The sequence below is a fragment of the Staurois parvus genome, unplaced genomic scaffold, assembly GCF_062004578.1.
Source record: "Staurois parvus isolate SC_StPar_1 unplaced genomic scaffold, SC_StPar_1.0 ptg000292l, whole genome shotgun sequence".
Classification (NCBI taxonomy): domain Eukaryota; kingdom Metazoa; phylum Chordata; class Amphibia; order Anura; family Ranidae; genus Staurois; species Staurois parvus.
In genome coordinates, this window is record NW_028318088.1 from 4533654 (window position 1) to 4554402 (window position 20749).

At 40.4% G+C, this 20749-nt stretch overlaps 1 protein-coding gene across 1 annotated transcript in view; it reads right to left on the reverse strand.

The window, feature by feature from the left end:
• The window catches only part of FKTN (fukutin), a 42498-nt gene that overhangs the window by 8825 nt on the left and 12924 nt on the right, over positions 1–20749 (reverse strand). Inside the window, exons 5-8 of the mRNA XM_089682613.1 lie at positions 17633–17910; positions 12167–12299; positions 10166–10295; positions 7951–8084 (exon numbers count right to left, since the gene is read on the reverse strand). Coding sequence (XP_089538739.1) covers positions 7951–8084; positions 10166–10295; positions 12167–12299; positions 17633–17910 — 675 coding nt within the window. The remainder of the gene's footprint in view (positions 1–7950; positions 8085–10165; positions 10296–12166; positions 12300–17632; positions 17911–20749) is intronic.

A 20749-nucleotide genomic window follows, 5' to 3' on the forward strand; every position in this document is an offset into this window, starting at 1 on the left:
GACTCTTTCTTTGCGAAGTCAGCCCCCATTAGAAATGGATATTACATTCTGTCAGTGGTTTACATATCAAGTTGATGTCTGTCAGATAATTAAGTGTTCTTGCATGGCAAGACCACTTACTGTTATCTCACATATATATTCTTATTATTATAGCCAAATTTACCACCCTAACTCCTCCCACAGTTTTTACACTACATAGACAGTAATATACCCTCCTAGATTGTAAGCTCGAAAGAGCAGGGCCCTTGATCCCCTCATGTTTTGCATTGTATTGGTATTGTTCTGTCACATGTTCTGTTCCCCTTTGTAATATACAGCGCTGAGCGAACTATTGGCGCTTTATAAATACTGTATAATAATAATATAATAATATACCGAAATGTGCGGATTGTTCCCGATTGGTGTGCTATTACTTTGTGGAACGTTTCGCCGAATGGTTCACGAAATATCGCCATTTTTGTGGTGAAATTGGTCCCATAGGAATGAATGGCGGAATGTTCAAAACTAGAGTGGGAGCTGACAAAAGCTAGAGTGTGAGCTGAAAAATCAGGACATGATTTCTAAACTGCCATCACTCCCTCATTTTCAAGCCCACCTACACAAATCTTATATCAAAACGTTCAGCTATCCCTGCTGCCACTAAAAATGTACACGGCTAAGCTATAGTCCTGAGACTTTTCACAATATGACCATTTGTTTGCAACTCACGCCGCCCATTGACCTTTTCACAGTTACTCCAGCCACTCCAACCACACAATAGTTACTCAAGCCACTCCACCCAGTTACTCTGCCCACTCCAGTTGTAGACTACTGGTGGAGGCAAGAACACTTCACACAATTTCCCCAGAAATTGTAGCTTTTCTAGTTAAAGCTGAATTCTAGGTATGGATATTTTTGCACAGCTATGTTGGTTTAGCTAGGACTAAAGTAAGTATGCATGTTCTGAACCTGGCCAATCTACAGTATGAGCAAGCTGGAAATCACAGTAGTAGGCACCATTAATACAGTGACTGCCACTAGCTTCCATGTCCTGTGATGGTCCACTGTTCCTGCTGCATCATGAACATAGGGGTCACTTGCTCAGCAAAGGTACCATTCAGGGTGCACTTTGCGTTTTCTCAATAAATGCTAAGTGTTTTTTGATTGGACAAGGTGACAATGATAACACAATTCCCACCTAGTCGAATCAATAAATGCTATTCATTCAATGGGAAAACACAAAGGAGTAGATTTACTAAAACTGGAGAGTTCAAAATCTGGTGCAGTTGTGCATGGTAGCCAATCAGCTTCTAACTTCAGCTTATTCAAGTAAGCTTTGACAAAAAAAATGGAAGCTGATTGATTTCAATGTAGAGCTGCAGCAGTTTTGCACTCTCCAGTTTTAGTAAATCAACCCCAAAGTGTTCTCTTAATGGCAACTTGTGCTGAGTGAGTGACCCCCTGTGTTCAGTAGTCAGCAGCTCAGCACAACACTCGGAAGCAAGCAGCTAGCAGTGTAGTAGCAGTGGCTTCTACAGTGATTTCCAGCTCCTACGGAGATCGACCAGGTATAGAACATGCATACTTATATTGGTTCAAGCTAGACCAATATAACTATGCAAAAATATGTATACCTGCAATTCAGCTTTACCCTTTCACTGCCTGAACCAATTTTTTTTTTCATTTTGTACATGAAAATGCACTTTATGGGGTTGATTTACTAAAACTGGAGAGTTCAAAATCTGGTGCAGCTGTGCATGGTAGCCAATAAGCATCTAACTTCAGCTTGTTCAATTAAAGGATAAGTTCACCTTTGGGAACATGTTCCATGTTCCACTTGTTTTTAGGGTGGAACATACATGAAACATGTTCCCACTCCTGCAGCATCTCCCTGCTCTGCTGCATCTAGGGACAGCTAGTAGCGGTTCGCCCCCCCCCCCCACTAGCTGTCACGATTTTAAAAATTGTGCCCGCCTGGCCGTGTCATTCATTCTGCGAATGGGAAACTATGAGTCCCAATAGCATTAGCGGCTGTCAACTTGAAGTTCTCAATGAACCACCACGGTGCTGTTGAGCGTACGAGCAGAGAGATATACTGACAAGTCTGCTGGAGTCCTGCATGGCACCTGATCATGGGTACAATGCTTTCTAGGCTCCAAGTAAATGTAAAATGATGTGCTTAAAATGATCTGCATTTATTATTATTTTTTTAAAGTTGAACTTATCCTTTAAGCTTTGACAAAAACCTGTAAGCTGATTGGTTTCTATGCAGAGATGCACCAGATTTCGCACACTCCAGTTTCAGTAAATCGACACAATTATATTTCCTGAAAGCAGAGACCCTGTAAATAAATTGGTGGTACTGGCATTTTTTATGTTACATATTTTTAGTAAAAGTTACACCCAAATTTATTTTAATGAGCATAAACACAATAGAATCCCCATTTGTTGGTATAATATATAAGAGAAAGTTGTGTCGAGCAAAAAGAAACCAAATATGTTGACACACAAAATTGTGTGGGCCTGCAAATCTGCTTTCTTGGATCGGCCGAATAACCATGATTAAGGCCTAGTTCACACTTCATTTAAATGAGCTATTGTGCCACGTGAACCACACAAAACAGGTGCATGCACCTTTTTAAAAACGCGGCCAGAGGGAAACAACATGGCCTTTTTGATCGCACTGTGGGCTGAAATCAGAATGAATGGCAGTCCCGAGCGTCGCTCAAGAGCAGCTGTGATTCAGCTGTTAGTGGTATTGGGTGTGGGAATTGCATCAATACCCAAAACCGGAACGCACAGTGTGAACCAGGCCAAAAAGGACCCTACTACTTAAAATGTTATACTATTTCTGCACATTACCAGTCCCTATTTCAAACTCTTATTTAAATACATAGAAGGTGTAGGCTGACCTGTAAAATTCCCCCAATACAGCTGGAGCTATGGGAGACTCACATCTCCTAAGATTTAAAACGAAACAATTGATCCAACTATCACAGATTTACTCCACTAATTATAAACTGGATTGGATCAAATTTGAATCTTGAGAGGGTGCCTGATAGACCTCCCTATGTGGATATCATCTGCAAATCACACAGCTCTTTAATTTACTCATTACATCTTTGGGACGCAGTATGTAAGACTTTCCCTTTTTAATCATCTCACACACCAGTGGCCACCCTCTTTAGTAAGCTGCTGTTTCCTGTGGGCCTACACCAAACCAATTAATGTGGTGGATAAACAAAGGCCTATATCAGATAGACCACAATCAGACCACCAGAATATTTTCTTCAATCTGATAAATTACCCCTCCAACAGGCATGAGAAATAGAGCTAGGACCAGAGATATCCAAGGATGACTGACCATGGTATTCACTATGATCCATTCAGTGACTAACATAAATGTACTAAAAGCTGAATTAACTGAGGACATTCTCAGACACACCCAATCTCTCATATTTTACATCTTCATATCGGCTAAGACTGTCGCAAAAGTAAGAAAATAGCCTGCAGTTAATGTACTGTAGCTGCAATGAAGAATACAGTTTCTTGGATAATGCTACATGAGAAGTATGCTTTGCGACAAACAGACCAGATTTGAAAAGATTTGGAAACCTTGGCTGCGATACCTGCAACCAACATTAATACCTCATGCACGCTGATGTGTTTTGTTTTTGTTCTTTTAACTCCCCTAGAAGACTACTCACGGCAACAGAATTCTGGCCCAAAAATACCCACCTAATGCTTGTAAAAGTGTGAACTGTTTTTACATGCGTTTACATGCATATACCCGCGTCACGCGTTTGGGCGTTATTTTTTTTAAAGGCCAGAATTATTTATTCTGGCCAATAAAATTAACGCTCAAGTGCTAAACGCATCTAGCGTTTAGGCACGTTTACGCATGTTAATCATTTTTATCTGTCAAAATGCCACTGCTCCAGGGCGTACTGGCAGTGGGGGTTTTTTCTGCCACTAAACTCTCCCATCACAAAACGCTGCTAAAAGCCTATGTGTGCATGGACACATAGGATAGCATGCAGGGGAGTTTAGAGGCAGTTTTATAAAAAAAAAATGCCTGCTGCCCCTAGCAGCAGTTTCAGAAACACCCAGTGTGCACAAGGCCTAAAAGTTAGAGTCCGGGGAGGGGAGCCGGGACCAGGACCAAGAGGAGCGGCTCTTGTATTCCTTCTTCTGCTCTTTTCTTCCCCATTTCTTTTTTCTTCCATTCTTCTTTTCTTCCATTTTCATTTTCTTATTTCCCCCGCTGTGTTCATACTGTCTATTAGCACTCTAAATTGATTGTCCAGTTCAGCACCATAGATAACTTCTCTGATGTTACAGACTACTGCAACTTACGATTTTTTTTTCTATCATCCTCTGAACTTTTGTTTATTATAAAAGAAAAGTCCAAAAGGGGTTCTTACATGTTAAAACCAGTATCTCTAGCTAAAAAAATTACTCAGAACCCCTAAACATTATATATATATATATATATATATATATATATATATATATATATATATATATATATATAAAATGTTTAGGGGTTCTAAGTAATTTTCTAATTTTCCGGCCAGAAATACTGGTTTTACATGTAAGAACCCTTTGGACTTGGATGTCACACACATACACACACACACACACTATATTGCCAAAGGTATTAGGACAGCCCTCCAAATCATTGGATTCAGGTCTTCCAATCATCTCCATGGCCACAGATGTATAAAATCAAGCACCTAGGCATGCAGACTGCTTCTACAAACATTTGTGAAAGAATGGGTCACTCTCAGGAGATCAGCGAATTGAAGCATGGTACCATGATAGATTGCCACCTGTGCAATAAGTCCATCCATGAAATTTCCTTGCTGCTAAATATTCCACGGTCAACTGTTAGTGGTTTTATAACAAAGTGGAAACAACTGTGAGAGTTTATGTGATAGACCAACACAAAGTGGCACATAATTGTGAAGTTAAAGGAAAATGATAGATGGTTTTCAAAATTTTGTACAAATAAATATCTGAAAAGTGTGGTGTACATTTCTATTCAGCCCCCTTTACTCTGATACCCCTAACTAAAATCTAGTTGAACCAACTGCCTTCAGAAGTCACCTTATTAGTAACTAGAGTCCACCTGTGTGTAATTTAATCTTAGTATAAAAACAGCTGTTCGGTGAAGCCCTCAGAGGTTTGTTAGAGAACATTAGTGAACAAATAGCATCATAAAGGCCAAGGAACACACCATACAGGTCAGGGATAAAGTTGTGGAGATGTTTAAAACAGGGTTAGGTTAAAAAAAAATTATCCCAAGCTTTGAACATCTCAGGGAGCACTGTTCAATCCATCATCTGAAAATGGAAAGAGTATGGCACAACTGCAAACCCACCAAGACATGATCGTCCACCTAAACTGACAGGCTGGGCAAGGAGAGCATTAATCAGAGAAGCAGCCTAGAGGCCCATGGTAACTCTGGAGGAGCAGCAGAGATCCACAGCTCAGGTGGATGAATCTGTCCACAGGACAACTATTAGTTGTGCACTCCACAAATCTGGACTTTATAAAAGAGTGGCAAGAAGAAAGCCGTAAGAAGTCCCGTTTGCAGTTTGCGAGGCACCATGTGGGGGACACAGCAAACGTGGAAGAAGGTGCTCTGGTCAGATGAGACCAAAATTTAACTTTTTGGCCTAAAAGCAAAACGCTACGTGTGGCGGAAAACTAACACTTCACATCGCCCTGAATACACCATCCCCACCATGAAACATGGTGGTGGCAGCATCATGTTGTGGGGATAACTTTCTTCAGCAGGGACAGGGAAGCTGGTCAGAGTTGATAGAAAGATGGACAGAGCCAAATACAGGGCAATCTAACAAAAAAACCTGTTAGAGTCTGCAAAACACTTGAGACTGTGGCGGAGGTTAACCTTCCAGCAGGACAATGACCCTAAACATACATCCAGAGCTACAATAGAATGGTTTAGATCAAAGCATATGCATGTGTTAGAATGGCCCAGTCAAAGTCCAGACCTAAATCCAATTGAGAAACTGTGGCAAGACTTGAAAATTGCTCTCCATCCAATCTGACAGAGCTTGAGCTATTTTGTCAAGAAGAATGGGCAAAAATGTCACTCTCTAGATGTGCAAAGCTGGAAGAGACATACCCAAAAAAGACTTGCAGCTGTAATTGCAGCAAAATGTGGTTCTACAATGTATTTACTCAGGGGGGCTGAAAAAAATGAACACCACACTTTTCAGTTATTTATGTGTAAAAAATTTTGAAAACCATTTATCATTTTCCTTCCACCTCACAATTATGTGCCGCTTTGTGTTGGTCTATCACATAAAAGCCCAATAAAATACATTTATGTTTTTGGTTGTATCATGACAAAAGGTGGAAAATTTCAAGGGGTATGAATACTTTTTCAAAGCACTGTAGATACCCAACATGTTGCACTTTAAAATTGCACATGCTCGTGGAATGGCACCAAACTACGTTATTTAAAAATCTCCATAGGCGATGCTTTAAAAACCCTTACAGGTTACCAGGTTTGAGTTACACAGGAGAACTGGTGCTAGAACTAGAACTCTCACTCTGATGTTCGCGGCAATACCTCACATGTGTGGTATTATCGCCGTTTACATATCGCTCTGATGTTCGCGGCAATACCTCACATGTGTGGTATTATCGCCGTTTACATATCGCTCTGATGTTCGAAGCAATACCTCACATGTGTGGTATTATCGCCGTTTACATATCACTCTGATGTTCGCGGCAAAACCTCACATGTGTGGTATTATCGCCGTTTACATATCGCTCTGATGTTCGCAGCAATACCTCACATGTGTGGTATTATCGCCGTTTACATATCGCTCTGATGTTCGCAGCAATACCTCACATGTGTGGTATTATCGCCGTTTACATATCGCTCTGATGTTCGCGGCAAAACCTCACATGTGTGGTATTATCGCCGTTTACATATCGCTCTGATGTTCGCAGCAATACCTCACATGTGTGGTATTATCGCCGTTTACATATCGCTCTGATGTTCGCAGCAATACCTCACATGTGTGGTATTATCGCCGTTTACATATCGCTCTGATGTTCGCGGCAAAACCTCACATGTGTGGTATTATCGCCGTTTACATATCGCTCTGATGTTCGCGGCAATACCTCACATGTGTGGTATTATCGCCGTTTACATATCGCTCTGATGTTCGCAGCAATACCTCACATGTGTGGTATTATCGCCGTTTACATATCGCTCTGATATTCGCGGCAATACCTTACATGTGTGGTGTTATCACTGTTTACGTATGCATGAGGGCCCCACGTATGTGTTCGCCTTTGCGTGCGAGCATGGTGGGACGGGAGAGCTTTATAAATTTAATTTTATTATTTATTTTATTTGAATTTTTTAATTTTTACACTGTCTCTTTAATTTTTTTATCACTTTTATTGTTATCACAAGGAATGTAAACATCCCTTGTGATAACAATAAGCAGCCGCAGGTACTCTTTACTGAGACATATGGGGTCTATTAGACCCTAGATGTCTCCTTTGCCCCTATAAGCATCTGATCACACCAAGATTGGTGTGATCAGATGCTTTACCAATTTTTAAAAATGACACTGTTTACATCCAGTGAAACCTGAAGTGAGAAAATACTAATCGCTTCCAGGTTCGTATACCACAGAGATGATCAGAGACGATAGAATCCAGAGAGGCACCGGCAGGAGGGGGGGTGACCCCTCACGCCACCTGTAAAAGCAATCTATCGGCTAATTAGCTAGTTTAGCTAATAAAGGCATAAAATACAAGGCAAAACTAAGGTACCACAAAGAACAAAATCAATTAGGCTTCAAGAAGTAACTATGTTGCAAAAATATATAATAGCTTGAATGAACCATCTGCTACACTTTTAATCAAATATAATTTTACATCAACGCTCTTGACAATGGTGGAAGATAAAACACTGACCTTTCCAAACTTGTGCTTTAATGGCAGGCCAGCTTTCTGGAGTGCTGGAATCAGTTCAGGTTTGTAGTTCTTTATGAATATGCCTAAATCCACATCTTTACTGTAAGGAATAATATTACACTGTCGATACCATCCTACAAAAAATAAATACATATTATTGTTAACTGATCTGGTCTTATTACCATAATGAATATTAGAAATCTATAAAATTTTAAATTACATAGTCAGGTGGAAAAAAGATACGTATCCATCATGTTCAACCAATAGAAAAATCAATTAATTAATTGATCCAGTTAATCTACAGCAGGAGCTGTTTGCATTTATAAGGCATTGTTTGCATGTACACCATGTGAGTGCATATAACATAAGGGATACACAATAAACCTTTTATACAAAAATAAGGCACTATATTCCTTTTCTTTTCTTGTTACCATGATGGAGGAGAAACCTGCAGGGTAATCATCTACACCGCAGAGATCATCACAGGAGAACAGAAGGGAGTCTCACCATTCATCTCTTCCTGAAGGATCTAATCATAGAACATCAAACCATCACCTTATTGAATCTAAAAAGCTTGGCTTGCCTAGAATGGACTTACAGGAAGGTGAGCGCATAAGAATATCATAGTTGCAGCAGAGATTTAAACAGTGATGTGAACATACCCAGCAAACTTTGGACTTTTATATATACAAGTTTTAATATTTGATTTGTTCACATATTCTTTACTTCAATTTTATCTTATTATTTTCTATATATCTTTTTGGTCCATATCATTTTATGCAAAAATATCTATTTGATAGATTCACATTCATTATCTCATACATTATTATAATATAATTACTAATACTTTACACCAAGTGGACGGTAAATTTGGTTTGATACAATTAACCACCACCACAACCCGTAAAAAAGATAAATAATTAATCTGTTCATCTACTACAGGAGCGCGGCATCTATTTTAAAATAATTTATAATTATGCACATAATAATGAGAATGTGATTTAGTGCCGGCGAACCAAAACTTTACAGTTTATTATATGTGGCTCACAAGTTATTCTTATTCATATAGTTTGGCAGAGGATTGCTACTACACCCATCGAATCAAATATTGATGTGTTAGTGTATCAAAAATATTATCACACTAGTTTTATGTTGCCCTCTTTTACTTTTATAATAATGAATATTACAAAAAGTGACATTTTATTACTCAGACAGGTCTATTATCTACTGTATATCAGTGATCTGCCTGACTTTTTCTGCTCATCAGCTATCCTTATTGTTAGTGTATTTTATGTGTGACCCAAAACAATCCTTCTTCCAATATGGCCCAGGGAAGTCAAATGGTTGTACACCTCATCTAGAAGAAGGCAAACTTATACAAAACAAAGTAAAAAACTGATAGAAATGAAATGCTAATAAGCACTGAAGGCCAGATCACACCAGGTGCAACAAAACTATGCTGGTTAGCCTTGCAAACTGCTGCTTCGCAACACTGCTTTGTCACTAGAACTTTATAAACTATCACACTGACATTTCAATAAAGTTCAGAAAAAAAAGTAAACCATTCAGAGTGCCGGGATCGATGCATCAGCACAGCACATCAGAGTGGCACTCCAAGTGGCCATGTTTGGTGTGAACAAATCTGGAAAAATCTTATTAGTAGAGACGAGTATTTAATGTACAGGCAAAAGTTGTTTTTCAATATTGGATGAAGTGGTGAGCGGTTATAACCCTTGTCATGCTTTCATTGATGTCTGCATCCCTGCATGGGATATTCACCCTCTATGTGTCCTGGTGACCACTGACCACAGATAAAACGTGAAAAATCCAACATTTTGAGTTGTCATCTGAAAAGGAATAGAGAGGAAATATTCCAATAGGAACACTTGTTCCATTTACAATTGTCTAAAGCTCACCTTGCAAGTTACAATTTGAACATACAATACACTTTAGATATACATACAACTATGTTATATGAGCACCAAATCTATCCAATCAATATGTATCCAATCAGGTAGGCCCTTACACTACATAGCTGTTGGTAGATCTAAAGCAGATTGTATAGTCAGAGTGTACCATGTGGCAGGCATAAGAGAGGATTTCCTTACCTTTTGAAATATTTCCTCTTACTTATTGTGTCTACTGGACTAAAAGTCAAACCCGAAAGCACAGTTTTGGCTTTTGATAGAATTATTGATAGAAGTATTCATATTACCTAAACATGTACCACTGCTGATCCAGAAGCTCATTCCCAACACATCCAAAGTGGAAGCCGCCAGATGTAGCAATGCTCTGGCCTTTTTACGGAAATCAATCCCTTCCAGAGACAAGTCATCAGGATACAGCTAAGAAACAAACTCACATGAGAGTGCTTTACATTCTGTTCCAACATTGTGCTGAATTATGCTGGTCTAATTATAAACTACTAAAGAGAAAAGTGCAGAATTAATTCATAAGGAAAAAATCACATTGAATCTATAATGTATACTTTACAAAATAATTAAAGAAAAACTTAAATATCTTCACTATAGATCCTACAATCAAAACTGACAATTCTATAGGTAAAAATTAAGTTCCAGGTAAGCAGCTAATTATACAGCTGAAATGTATGCGCACATATGTATTTCCTATTTTGTTCTGGCAAAATGATATGCAGTATAAAACCAGAATGCAATTTCCTATTTTGGTGTAAGGTGAGTATGTCAACAGGATTTGAATTATGCTCCAAGGAGCATGCTCTACCACTGAGATTATTTGCCCTCTAGAACACACAGTTCATAATTCAGTATCCACAGCTACACCACAAGAAGCATATACTACCAATCAACTTCCCACCCTTTTTCTGTCTTTGTACGACTCCAAGCACCTGCCATCCTTTTCTCCCTGATACTCAAGGCTGCCACACATGGTTTGAATTTCAGCATGAATCAGCCAAAACCCATTTAGATGCAGTCACTGTTCAGGTATTCTGACATCCACGGACATCAGAATACAGTAGCAGGGAAGATTTATCCATCAGAGCTGTTTAGCATGAATAGAAAAATCCATTCAATTTATTTTTGTTCTTCCCACAGGCTGCACAAAAGGAATCAATGCTTTTATGGTCAGCTTTTACCATTTACACCTGCTCCTCTCTAACTCACCAACCACCATATTACATTCATCGTTGCAGTCTCTTCCTGTGCTGAAACAGGCACACTTTTATCATTCATAATTTTGTTTAGCCAGTCCATGTGGGGAGTTTCTGACGGTAGTTAAAAAGAACATGCTACATTTGGTTTTCTAGAAGGTATATGTAATATGTTTGTTATATGTGATGTTGTCAGGACGCGGGTGTTCTGCAGCATCGCGCTTGGCGGCGCATCCGCAGAACACCAACACGCTCTGGCCGGCGGGCGACGGGACCTGGACAAGCACGGCTGCGGCGGTGGCCGCGCATGCGCACTCGCGATCACGCGCCTGGCACCAATGACAGCGCAGGGCGGGCTATTTAAACAAGAACAGAGGTATGTCAAATTGCCGTTTGGTCTTACCTGCTCTGTTCCTGATTCTTGTTCCTGTGATTATTCCGTTGCCGACCTCTGCTTTGTACCTGACCCTGCTGACTTCTCCTGATTAACCCCTGGCTTGCCTGACCATCCTTCTGCCTGATCCTTGGTACCGCGCTGCCTGCTAATTGCTGAACCTGGCTTGTGACTCCAACCATTCTCTTCTTACTCCTCTGGTACCTCGCTGCTCGCACAATACCGACCCAGCCTGCCTGACTACGCTTCACGCTACCTGGACGATCCATCCATCCCGCACGGATCACTCCCTGTCAGTAAGTCTGCCAGCCTCTTCACATCAAACTCCGTTTCTCACACACCTCTGACGGTGCCTCTACCATTGCCGGACGTACTCAGGGGTCGCAACCTGGTCTCAGTCTGCACCAAGTCCATCCCCACCATCAGGGGCCCTGGTGAATAGCAGATTGGGACTTAGACCCCGCTCCCTAAGGAACTCCATGCTGTGGGCTGCTAGAGACACCGCCAGGCGGATCCTAACAGATGTTAAATGGATATAACCTGAGATAATTCAAATGCCACATGCAGACTGAATTTTAGCAGAAAAGTCTTCAACAAACAGCTTAGTGGTGAAAATATAATTTTATTACATATAGACAGAATTAAAAAGGGAGCAGCTGGGCACTGGCCTCTTTTCAGCGTTCATAACCTACCTGAAAGAAGGACCGTGCTTCTCTGTATCTGCACTCAAGAAATCTTGAATCAGACATTTCTGCTAAAAATCGCGATGGATCTTTCGGGATCTGCAATTTCAGACCATCAGCAGTAACCTGGATAAGATCAGCTCTGCAATAAGGAATATGGAAAAAGAAAAAGTTATCAAAAAGTTATCAAGATATCAAGTTATCAAATATATTAATTACTCATTTAAGAATCCAGATCAAAAATCTAAATAAGTTGAACAACATTTATAATATAATTTCTTATTTAACCACTTGCCCTCCAGAGGATTTATCCCCCTTCCTGACCAGGCCATTTTTTGTGATATGGTGCTGCGTTACTTGGACAATTGCACGGTCATGCAACGCTGCACCAAAATTAAATTTGCATCCTTTTTTCCCACAAATAGAGCTTTCTATTGGTGGTATTTGATCGCCTGTGCGTGTTTTATTTTTTGCGCTATAAACAAAAAAAGACCAACAATTTTGAGAAAAAAACCCCAATATTTTTGACTTATTGCTATTAAACATGTCCAGTAAAAGAATTTAAAAAAACAAATTTCATCATAAATTTAGGCCACAATGTATTCTGTTAAAAAAAATTCCAATACGTATAAATGAATTGGTTTACATGAAAGTTATAATTTTTACAAATGGTGATATATATACTGGAATTAAAAATTTTTTTTTTTTTTTTTTTTACAAGTAATGGCAGCGATCAGTGACTTGTAGTGGGAGTAGTAGGCATTCTGACACTGGGGGGAACTGACTTGGTGTCACTGATATCCCCAGTGACACCAATACAGTGATCAGTGCTAATAAAAAGCACCGAGACTGTACTAATGGCACTGGGCAGGAAGGGGTTAACATGTGGGGCGATCAAAGCGTTAACTGTGTGCTGTTCCGCAGTATGCTGTGTGAGTGCTTTCCACTGTAAGCACACTGCTTTCTATGGCTCTGCTATGCAGAGCCATACAAAGCAGTGTGCAGGAGCTGACAGGGAAGAGATCTGTGTTCTTTATACACAGGTCTCTTCCCTGTCAGAGATAATAAGTGATCACCGGGTGCTGGTGAGTAATCGATGGCTGGGACCCGGTGATTGACAGCCGAGGCCGCGAATGGTGGCGCAGGTAGGGCATGCGCGCTCCTCCTGCCCAGAGCTGCAAAATCACGTATATATATACACACACACACATGATTTTGCGCACACCCGTGCTGCCCTGTAGCATTATTTCTGCTATAGGGCGGCGCAGAAGCGGTTAAGAACAGTGCCTAAGTGGTTAGCATTTCTGCCTAGCAGCACTAGGATCAACAGTTCAAATCTAAACTGAGGCACTACCTGCCCTGGAGTTTGCATGATCTCTCTGTGTCTGTTTGAGTTTCTTCCCACATTCCAAAGACATGCTGGTAGGTTAACTGGCTCCTGTCTAAATTGGCCCTAGTATATGTATGTATGAATGTGAGTTAGGGACCTTAGATTGTAAGCTCCTCAAGGGCAGGGAACTGATGTGAATGTATAATATATAAGTGTAAATTGATGGCGCTATATAAGTACCTGTAATAAATAAAACTGTGCTGGTCCAGGCATACAATTGAAATACATATTGTACATATCTAAAATGCCAAAATACATTTGTAATTCTGTTGAATGATCTAAACACTTCATACCAAGTAAGTGACCTCAGATTCCTTCACTGCAGTTAATTAAAACAGCTTGGTTATCAATCTGTTCCAAACCTGCTGAGTGAACAATGATAAAGCATCAGAATACAAATGAGTTTACCATCCTGTTCACTCCTCCTGTCAGCAAGCTTCATTGTTAAACTACAATGCAATAGGTCCCAATTGGTTCTTCTTGCAAACAAAGCCCTGCTAAATATGGGATTACAGGTAGCTATTATAAAGGCTGATTCAGGTATATATACTAAATGCATTTAAAACACATTTAAATTCTTTTGATTAACATGATACTAAAAGATTTTTTTTAAATAGCAAACATGTCATACTTACCTACTCTGTGTAATGGTTTTGCACAGAGCAGCCCTGATCCACCTCTTCTCAGGTCCCATGCCATCGCTCCTGGCTCTTCCCACCTGCTGAGTGCCTGTTTCTATAAGACAAACAGACCGCAACTCACCCCTGCCACCTGCTCCCTCCTCACTGGCTGTGATTGAGAGCCAAAGGCTCCTGCTGCTGTGTCTTAGCCAATGAGGAGGGACAGATGCGGAAGAGTCACTGCTCTTGTGCACATCGCTGGATTGAGATCAGGTTCAGGTAAGTATTAAGGATGGGGGGGTGAGATGTGAGCTGCACACTGAAGGATAGAATGCATGAAGGTAAAAAACCTTCAGCCTTTAGACCCACTTTAAATATATAAAAATGTTTATTAGTGATCTTTTATTATTTAAACAGCATTCATTTTTAAGTCACATAGACCCAAGCATCCAGACAGTTTGGGGCTTTCTAAGCCTTGTTTTTAGAAACTTCAGCATACTCTGTAAACTGTATTATGAATACATCCTGTATTAAATGTGTATTTGTAAATTATAGATTTTTTTATATAACATAACAATCTATAAATATTATATAAAACAACACATTAAGATGCAAATGCTCAAAGTAAAAAAATATTTATTAGATTGTAAGTTCTCAAGAGCAGGTCCCTCCTAAACCTCTTGCCATGAATTATATTTTGTACTGTCTTCTTTCATATTGTAAAATGTTGCACAAATGTTTGGCACTATATAAATCCCGTATTATGATAATAATAATTTTATCTGAAACTGAGCAAACCTTTATACTTAAAGTGTTACTAAACCCAGGACACTGCATTCACTATATCTGGTCTCCCACAGTACACAGAAATGCAATTATTTTAGTAAATATAAAAACTGCTAATTGCCTTTTCTCATTGGCAGTTTATAGCAGTATTGTGACTTCTATTTGTGTCCAGCCGAGAACTGCTTAAACCTTGTAGGAGGAGTTTTCATTCTCCTCTGACTGTCCTATGAGGCTGCATGACCCCTGACCCTCTGTCTGCACAGTGCTCATTGGCACTCTTCCCCCCAAAAAATTACAAGCAATACACACTGAACTGAGCATGCGCAGAGTGCCTCCTAGGGCTTTGTACTATCAGCAGATGGATTGGAGACAGTAGAAGACGAGGATCAGAGAAGACAGGATCAAACATCCTTTTTACACAATGCGGAAGGTTAACCCATTAGGTTCCACAGTGAATATAACAAGCATGCTTTACTGCATATATAGACTGATTTTACTGTTGTGGGTTTAGTAACACTTTAAGACTAAGGGCCTGACAAATTTGCTTTGAATCTAGGAGCCAGCTAAAAAAGTTAGGAGCCAGTTTTGTAAAACAGCTGCCCGGTGTCCGGAGCTGCATGTCTGAGGAATTGTTCACACGTTGTGTGAAACGAATAAAGAATGAAACTTTTGAAAAACAAACCCAAACTTTTTTTTAGTTTCTGTTATAAAATTTTGCAAATAAGTAATTTTTTTCTCCTTCACTGATGTGTCCTGATAAGGCTCCACTGATGGGCACTGATGAGGCTCCACTGATGGGCACTGATGAGGCTGCACTGATAGGCAGCATTGATGGGGCTGCACTGATGATCAGTGCCCTGATTATCTGTGTACACTTCCCCTGTCACACTTGTAGGTTACCGGGTCTGCTCTCCTCACACTGTGACAGCGTATGAAGAAAGTACTGCCGATAACCAGCAAGTCTGTTTACAATGTGATCAGCTGTGATTGGATACATCTGATCACATGGTAAAGGGCAGCTGTGACTGTCTCTTTACCACGATCACGGGGGGGGGGGGGGCAGGGTGTGCATGGGGGGCTTGGTTTCAAAGGAGGTGTATGGATGCCCTCCTGAAACAACAGAGCCGCGCTGTAGCCGTCTTTCGGCTATAGCGCGGTAATGAACAGATGGCTGACAAAAGCCCAGGCGCCAGGATGCAATTCCTAGTTGTCATGGTGACTTGGCACCTGGGATTTGTACAGCCCTGGATTGCATAGTGGTATATTGAGGACTTTGAAAGATTTTTTTTTTTTAAATTTGAAAAGGTACTATAGGCATCTAGGGCTCTCATCAACTTCGATAGTGAAGTATCAGGGTGAGTATTAAAGAGGAACAGGTCATCTGTGAACCCTGCCATTTTATGATTGGTGGAAGATGTGGTCATTTCCTTGATGTCTAGGTTGGATCTGTTCTGTTATCTAATTTAAACCCAGCTGTCAAACTGGTAAGGAGATGTCAGAGGTGGGCGGGCGGTGAGGGCAAGTGAGGGAAGCCCTCAGTCAGAATGGCAGGCGCACTGCGCTCATCACGGTTAGACGAGGGTGCCGGTTCCCACAAGCGATTACTGTATACCGTTCCAGCAGGCTGCAAAGCCGTGGCCTCAATTGCCAGCCAGCCAACCTCTTGGTCTGTGCACCCGCAGCTGCAGTGTAGACCAGGTGCCAGGACGCAATTTAGGCAACCTGGCGCCTGGGATTTGTCAAGCCCTGCTTTAAGAGAACTCTAACAGACTATAGATATCTCTTCTGCCAAAATAGAACTCTTTCCATTTTTAAAAGCTAATTTTAATATATTTGCACTCCATTGCAGTGCACTTGCTTCCAACTGCTGAAAACTGGAGTTATGTAGCAAATAACACAACTTCATCATACATCACTGGCCACTCTATGGCCGTAGGAGGAGGATGTTGGATGTTTCCGTAAAAGAGCTGTTATCAATACCACAGAAGTGCATGCTTCTACATTAAGCCATGTATTCTCAATAAACTTCCAGCCCTCAGTTTACCTTTATTAGTACAAGCGGCACTCTGCAGTGATTTGATGGTGGTGCACAACTGAGTCAAGATTCTGAAACAATGTTCTAATTTTTTTTTGTTGGTCTGTCTTAAAGCCTTCTTCCAAATGGACAGCCTAAACAGCTCCAACAACAGCCATAAAATCCAAAGCGCCAGCTCTAGGTTCACTGCTAGATGATCACTCTGAGATAGCCTGGTAACCCTGCACCACCTCTTGCTCCTGAAATTCAGTATTGTGTAGTAGATAGACTGTTCATCAGCTATAGTTATTGGGAAGCTATGTTTGTTATACCATGTCACAAACCACTACAGTGTCATGATTTCACAAATGCCACCAGGGTAATAGGTTCAGGCCATACTGCTGCTCACACAATCCAAGAGCTAGTGTCTCTATCAATTATGATCTCCATCTCAGTAGACAAAACGTCCTATTCAAAAAGGCAAGATTCAAAGGGTACTGTTCAATCCATCAGAAGTAAATTCTCACTGTTTTGGCTTCAGCATACTATAGGCAGATTGGTTTCTATGAAGCACTGCATGTGGTTGTTGTGCTTTGCACTGATTTGTTGAATAAATCTAAAAAAATTCAAGACTACAAAATTCAGACTGGTGCAAAACCAATTACCTTTTATACGCTCCAGCATATCGACCAAATTGAAGCTTCCGGAAAGGTGCAAATTTTCTATCCATATTTCTCTTCAGCCGTAAAGGTCCATGCCACAGGTAGTTGCCGCTTCTTTCATAAAGCACTACTAAATGGATTGTATGTGATGCCATCCTGAATATATAATGAAGAGGTATTTGTACACCTGACAAGTCATCCATTCCTTCCAGTCGTGGATCTCCCCCCTCATATTTGTGCCACTGAAATCCCATCTTCTCTGCAGCACGAAAAAAACTACCCTGAAGTGGAAACAACAATTAGTAAAGTGGGAAGTGTGAGCTCCAAGCTAGGTTCAAAGCAGTATTAAACCCAAAACCAAAAATATTGCAGCTTACCAATCTTAGATGTAGTGGCTGTATTAGTTTTCTTTTTTAGCCTTTTTCCTGCTGTTTTCACCTAGTGATCTGGCCAGTAGCATACCTCCTGTATTAGAGTGCCCCCACTTTGCATTGTTAATCTGGGGGAGGGGAGTGTTAAATGTACTAGCTGCTTTAGATATACTAACAAACTGAAGAGGAACTCCAGCTCACATTTTATAATTGTGACAGCAACAGTGTTTCTTCTTTTTGGATAAAGGTTTTACATAAATAAAAGCTGATTATTGTAAGCACCCCTGTCAGTAGTAAATGACTTGTCTCCATCATCAAACTTAGGGTCTCAGTCTCCAAACTGCATCCCGTTGGCTAGATGTGGCCCTTTGCTTGCCTTTATCCGGCCCTTGGGGCACTTCTCCTTCCATTGATACCAAAAATGGAACACTATTCCTCCCATTGACACCAAGAATGGCATACTATTCCTTCCAGTGACACCACTGATGGGGAACTATTCCTCCTACGGATAACAGACATGGGGAACTATTCCTTCCATTGATACTAATGATGCGTACTATTCCTCCCACTAACACTAATAATGGGACACTACTCCCACTGGCACCGATGATGGGGAACTATTCCTCCCACTGACGCCAATCATGTAATTTTTTTTTACTCCCGCTGATCACTAAGTCTATGGCATTTTTATTCCCACTGGCTACAGTTCGCCACCCCTAGTCTGAAGGGCAGTAAACTGACCCTTTGTTTCGAAAGTTTGGAGATCCCTGCTGTAACTGATACATCTGCAGGAGAGCTTGTTATGTAGAAAAACAACAGACTTACTAGCTGGATAACCAGATGAAAACAGAAGAAAGAAAGTCTAAAATGAAAACTAATGCAGCCAGCACATCTAGGAACTGGTGAACTGCAATATGTTTGCTTTTTCAGTTTAATACCACTTTAAATGCTATTTGTAGAGATTTTGTTACATTCTTGTGTGTCACCAAGACAGGATGTGCCAGGGAATGTTTCACACTCATTATGTATTGGAAATTTATTGGAAAAAAAAAAAAGTTATGGATGGACACCTGTTTTCAATAATACAACTGTTCTCCTACCCAGAACTCTGGGAAATCTGCATCACCAATGCTGCACAACTTGTGAGAGACATTGCATTTACTGCAGTGCTTCAATCTTTTGTTAATTATGCAAAAATGTTAAAGCAGTAATAAACCCAACCCCAAAAATGTAATAATTTGCAGCTTTCCAGTTCTTAAATGTGATGGCAAAAACAGTTTTCGTTTTTTGGGGGATTTTCCCTCTGTTTTCACCTGATGATCTGGCCAGTAACATTACAGTGACCCCACTCTGGATGCACAGGGGCACCTTTGGACAGCAACATTGTCAATCTGGGAGGAGGGGAGAGTTAGCTGGACTAGCAGATTTAGATACATTAATAATGAAGCCAAATTCAAGCTTTCTTTTGGAAAAAATGTGTTACACGAATAAATAAAAGCTGATCATTGTAAAGACCTCTGTCAGTGGTAAATGGTTTGTCTCAACATTCTAAGGCCCCTTTCTTATGGGCATTCTGTCTGTCCATTTTTTATCTATTCATTGTCAGATGAAAAATGGCAGCAATGCATCTCTAAGGGCAAAACAGATGATCATCCATTTACTTAGTCTCTGTCCTGTTTAAACAAATGAATGTAAATGGACGATGTCTGTTTTTACATTCATTTTTGCATCTGTCAGGAGACTCATCCCAGCTGTAAACCAGCAGGGATGAGTCACTGATTGTTAAGCAGCCAGCGCCCGCCAGCGACCCAGTGACTCATCCCTGCTGTCAGCTGTGGAATTGACGGTTGACACATGAATGTAAATAAAAGGAGCTGTCAGTGAAAAAAGAAAAACAAAAAAACAGTGTGTGGGTCCTCCAATAACCCTTCCCAAGCACTTTGAGTCTGATATGTATTTTAAGAGGGACATGCCAAAAAAATGCTTGGGGCCCCCACTCCCCCAAAATCCATACCAGACTCTTATCCGAGCATGTACCTGACAAGCATGCCCCCCCCTTTTTCATGCCATGCCCTTTACAGGGGGGGACATCTGAGTCATAGTTGTTAGGAAGCTGGTGCTGAATGTAAACACCGATGTGAAAACTAATGGAAACAAAATATGTTTTTTTTCTTTGAAAAAATGTGACCGAACAGATGACACTCGTGTGAAAGGAGCCTAACTGATACATTTGCAAGAGAGTTTTTTCAGTTTGATAATAACAGACTTACTGGCTGCATCACCAGATGAAAATAAGGGAAAGAAAGCCTAAAAAAGAAAACTAATGCAGCCATAACATCTAAGAATTGGTAAGCTGCAATATAATAAGTGTCTGTTTTTGTGTTTATTACTGTTTTAAAGTGTAACTATGATCAAAATAAAAAAAGACACATTTCAATAACTCAGCAATATTTGTCTTTCAGGGGTCTCTGCTGTCACAGTTCTATTGACTGTTGATCCTGCCATCAGGTTCATTCGTAACCAGCTTCTTGTAACAAGGTGACAAAGCTGTTCATTCTGTGTAGAAATCACAAAGCAGCTTTGTCATCCATCTAAGAAAGATTGGGGGTTATTTACTAAAACTGGAGTGTGAAAAATCTTCTGCAGCTCTGTATAGAAACCAATCAGCATCCAGGCTTTTTGTCAAAGCTTAACTGAACAAACTGAAGTTAGAAACTGACTACCATGCACAGCTGTACCAGATTCTGTG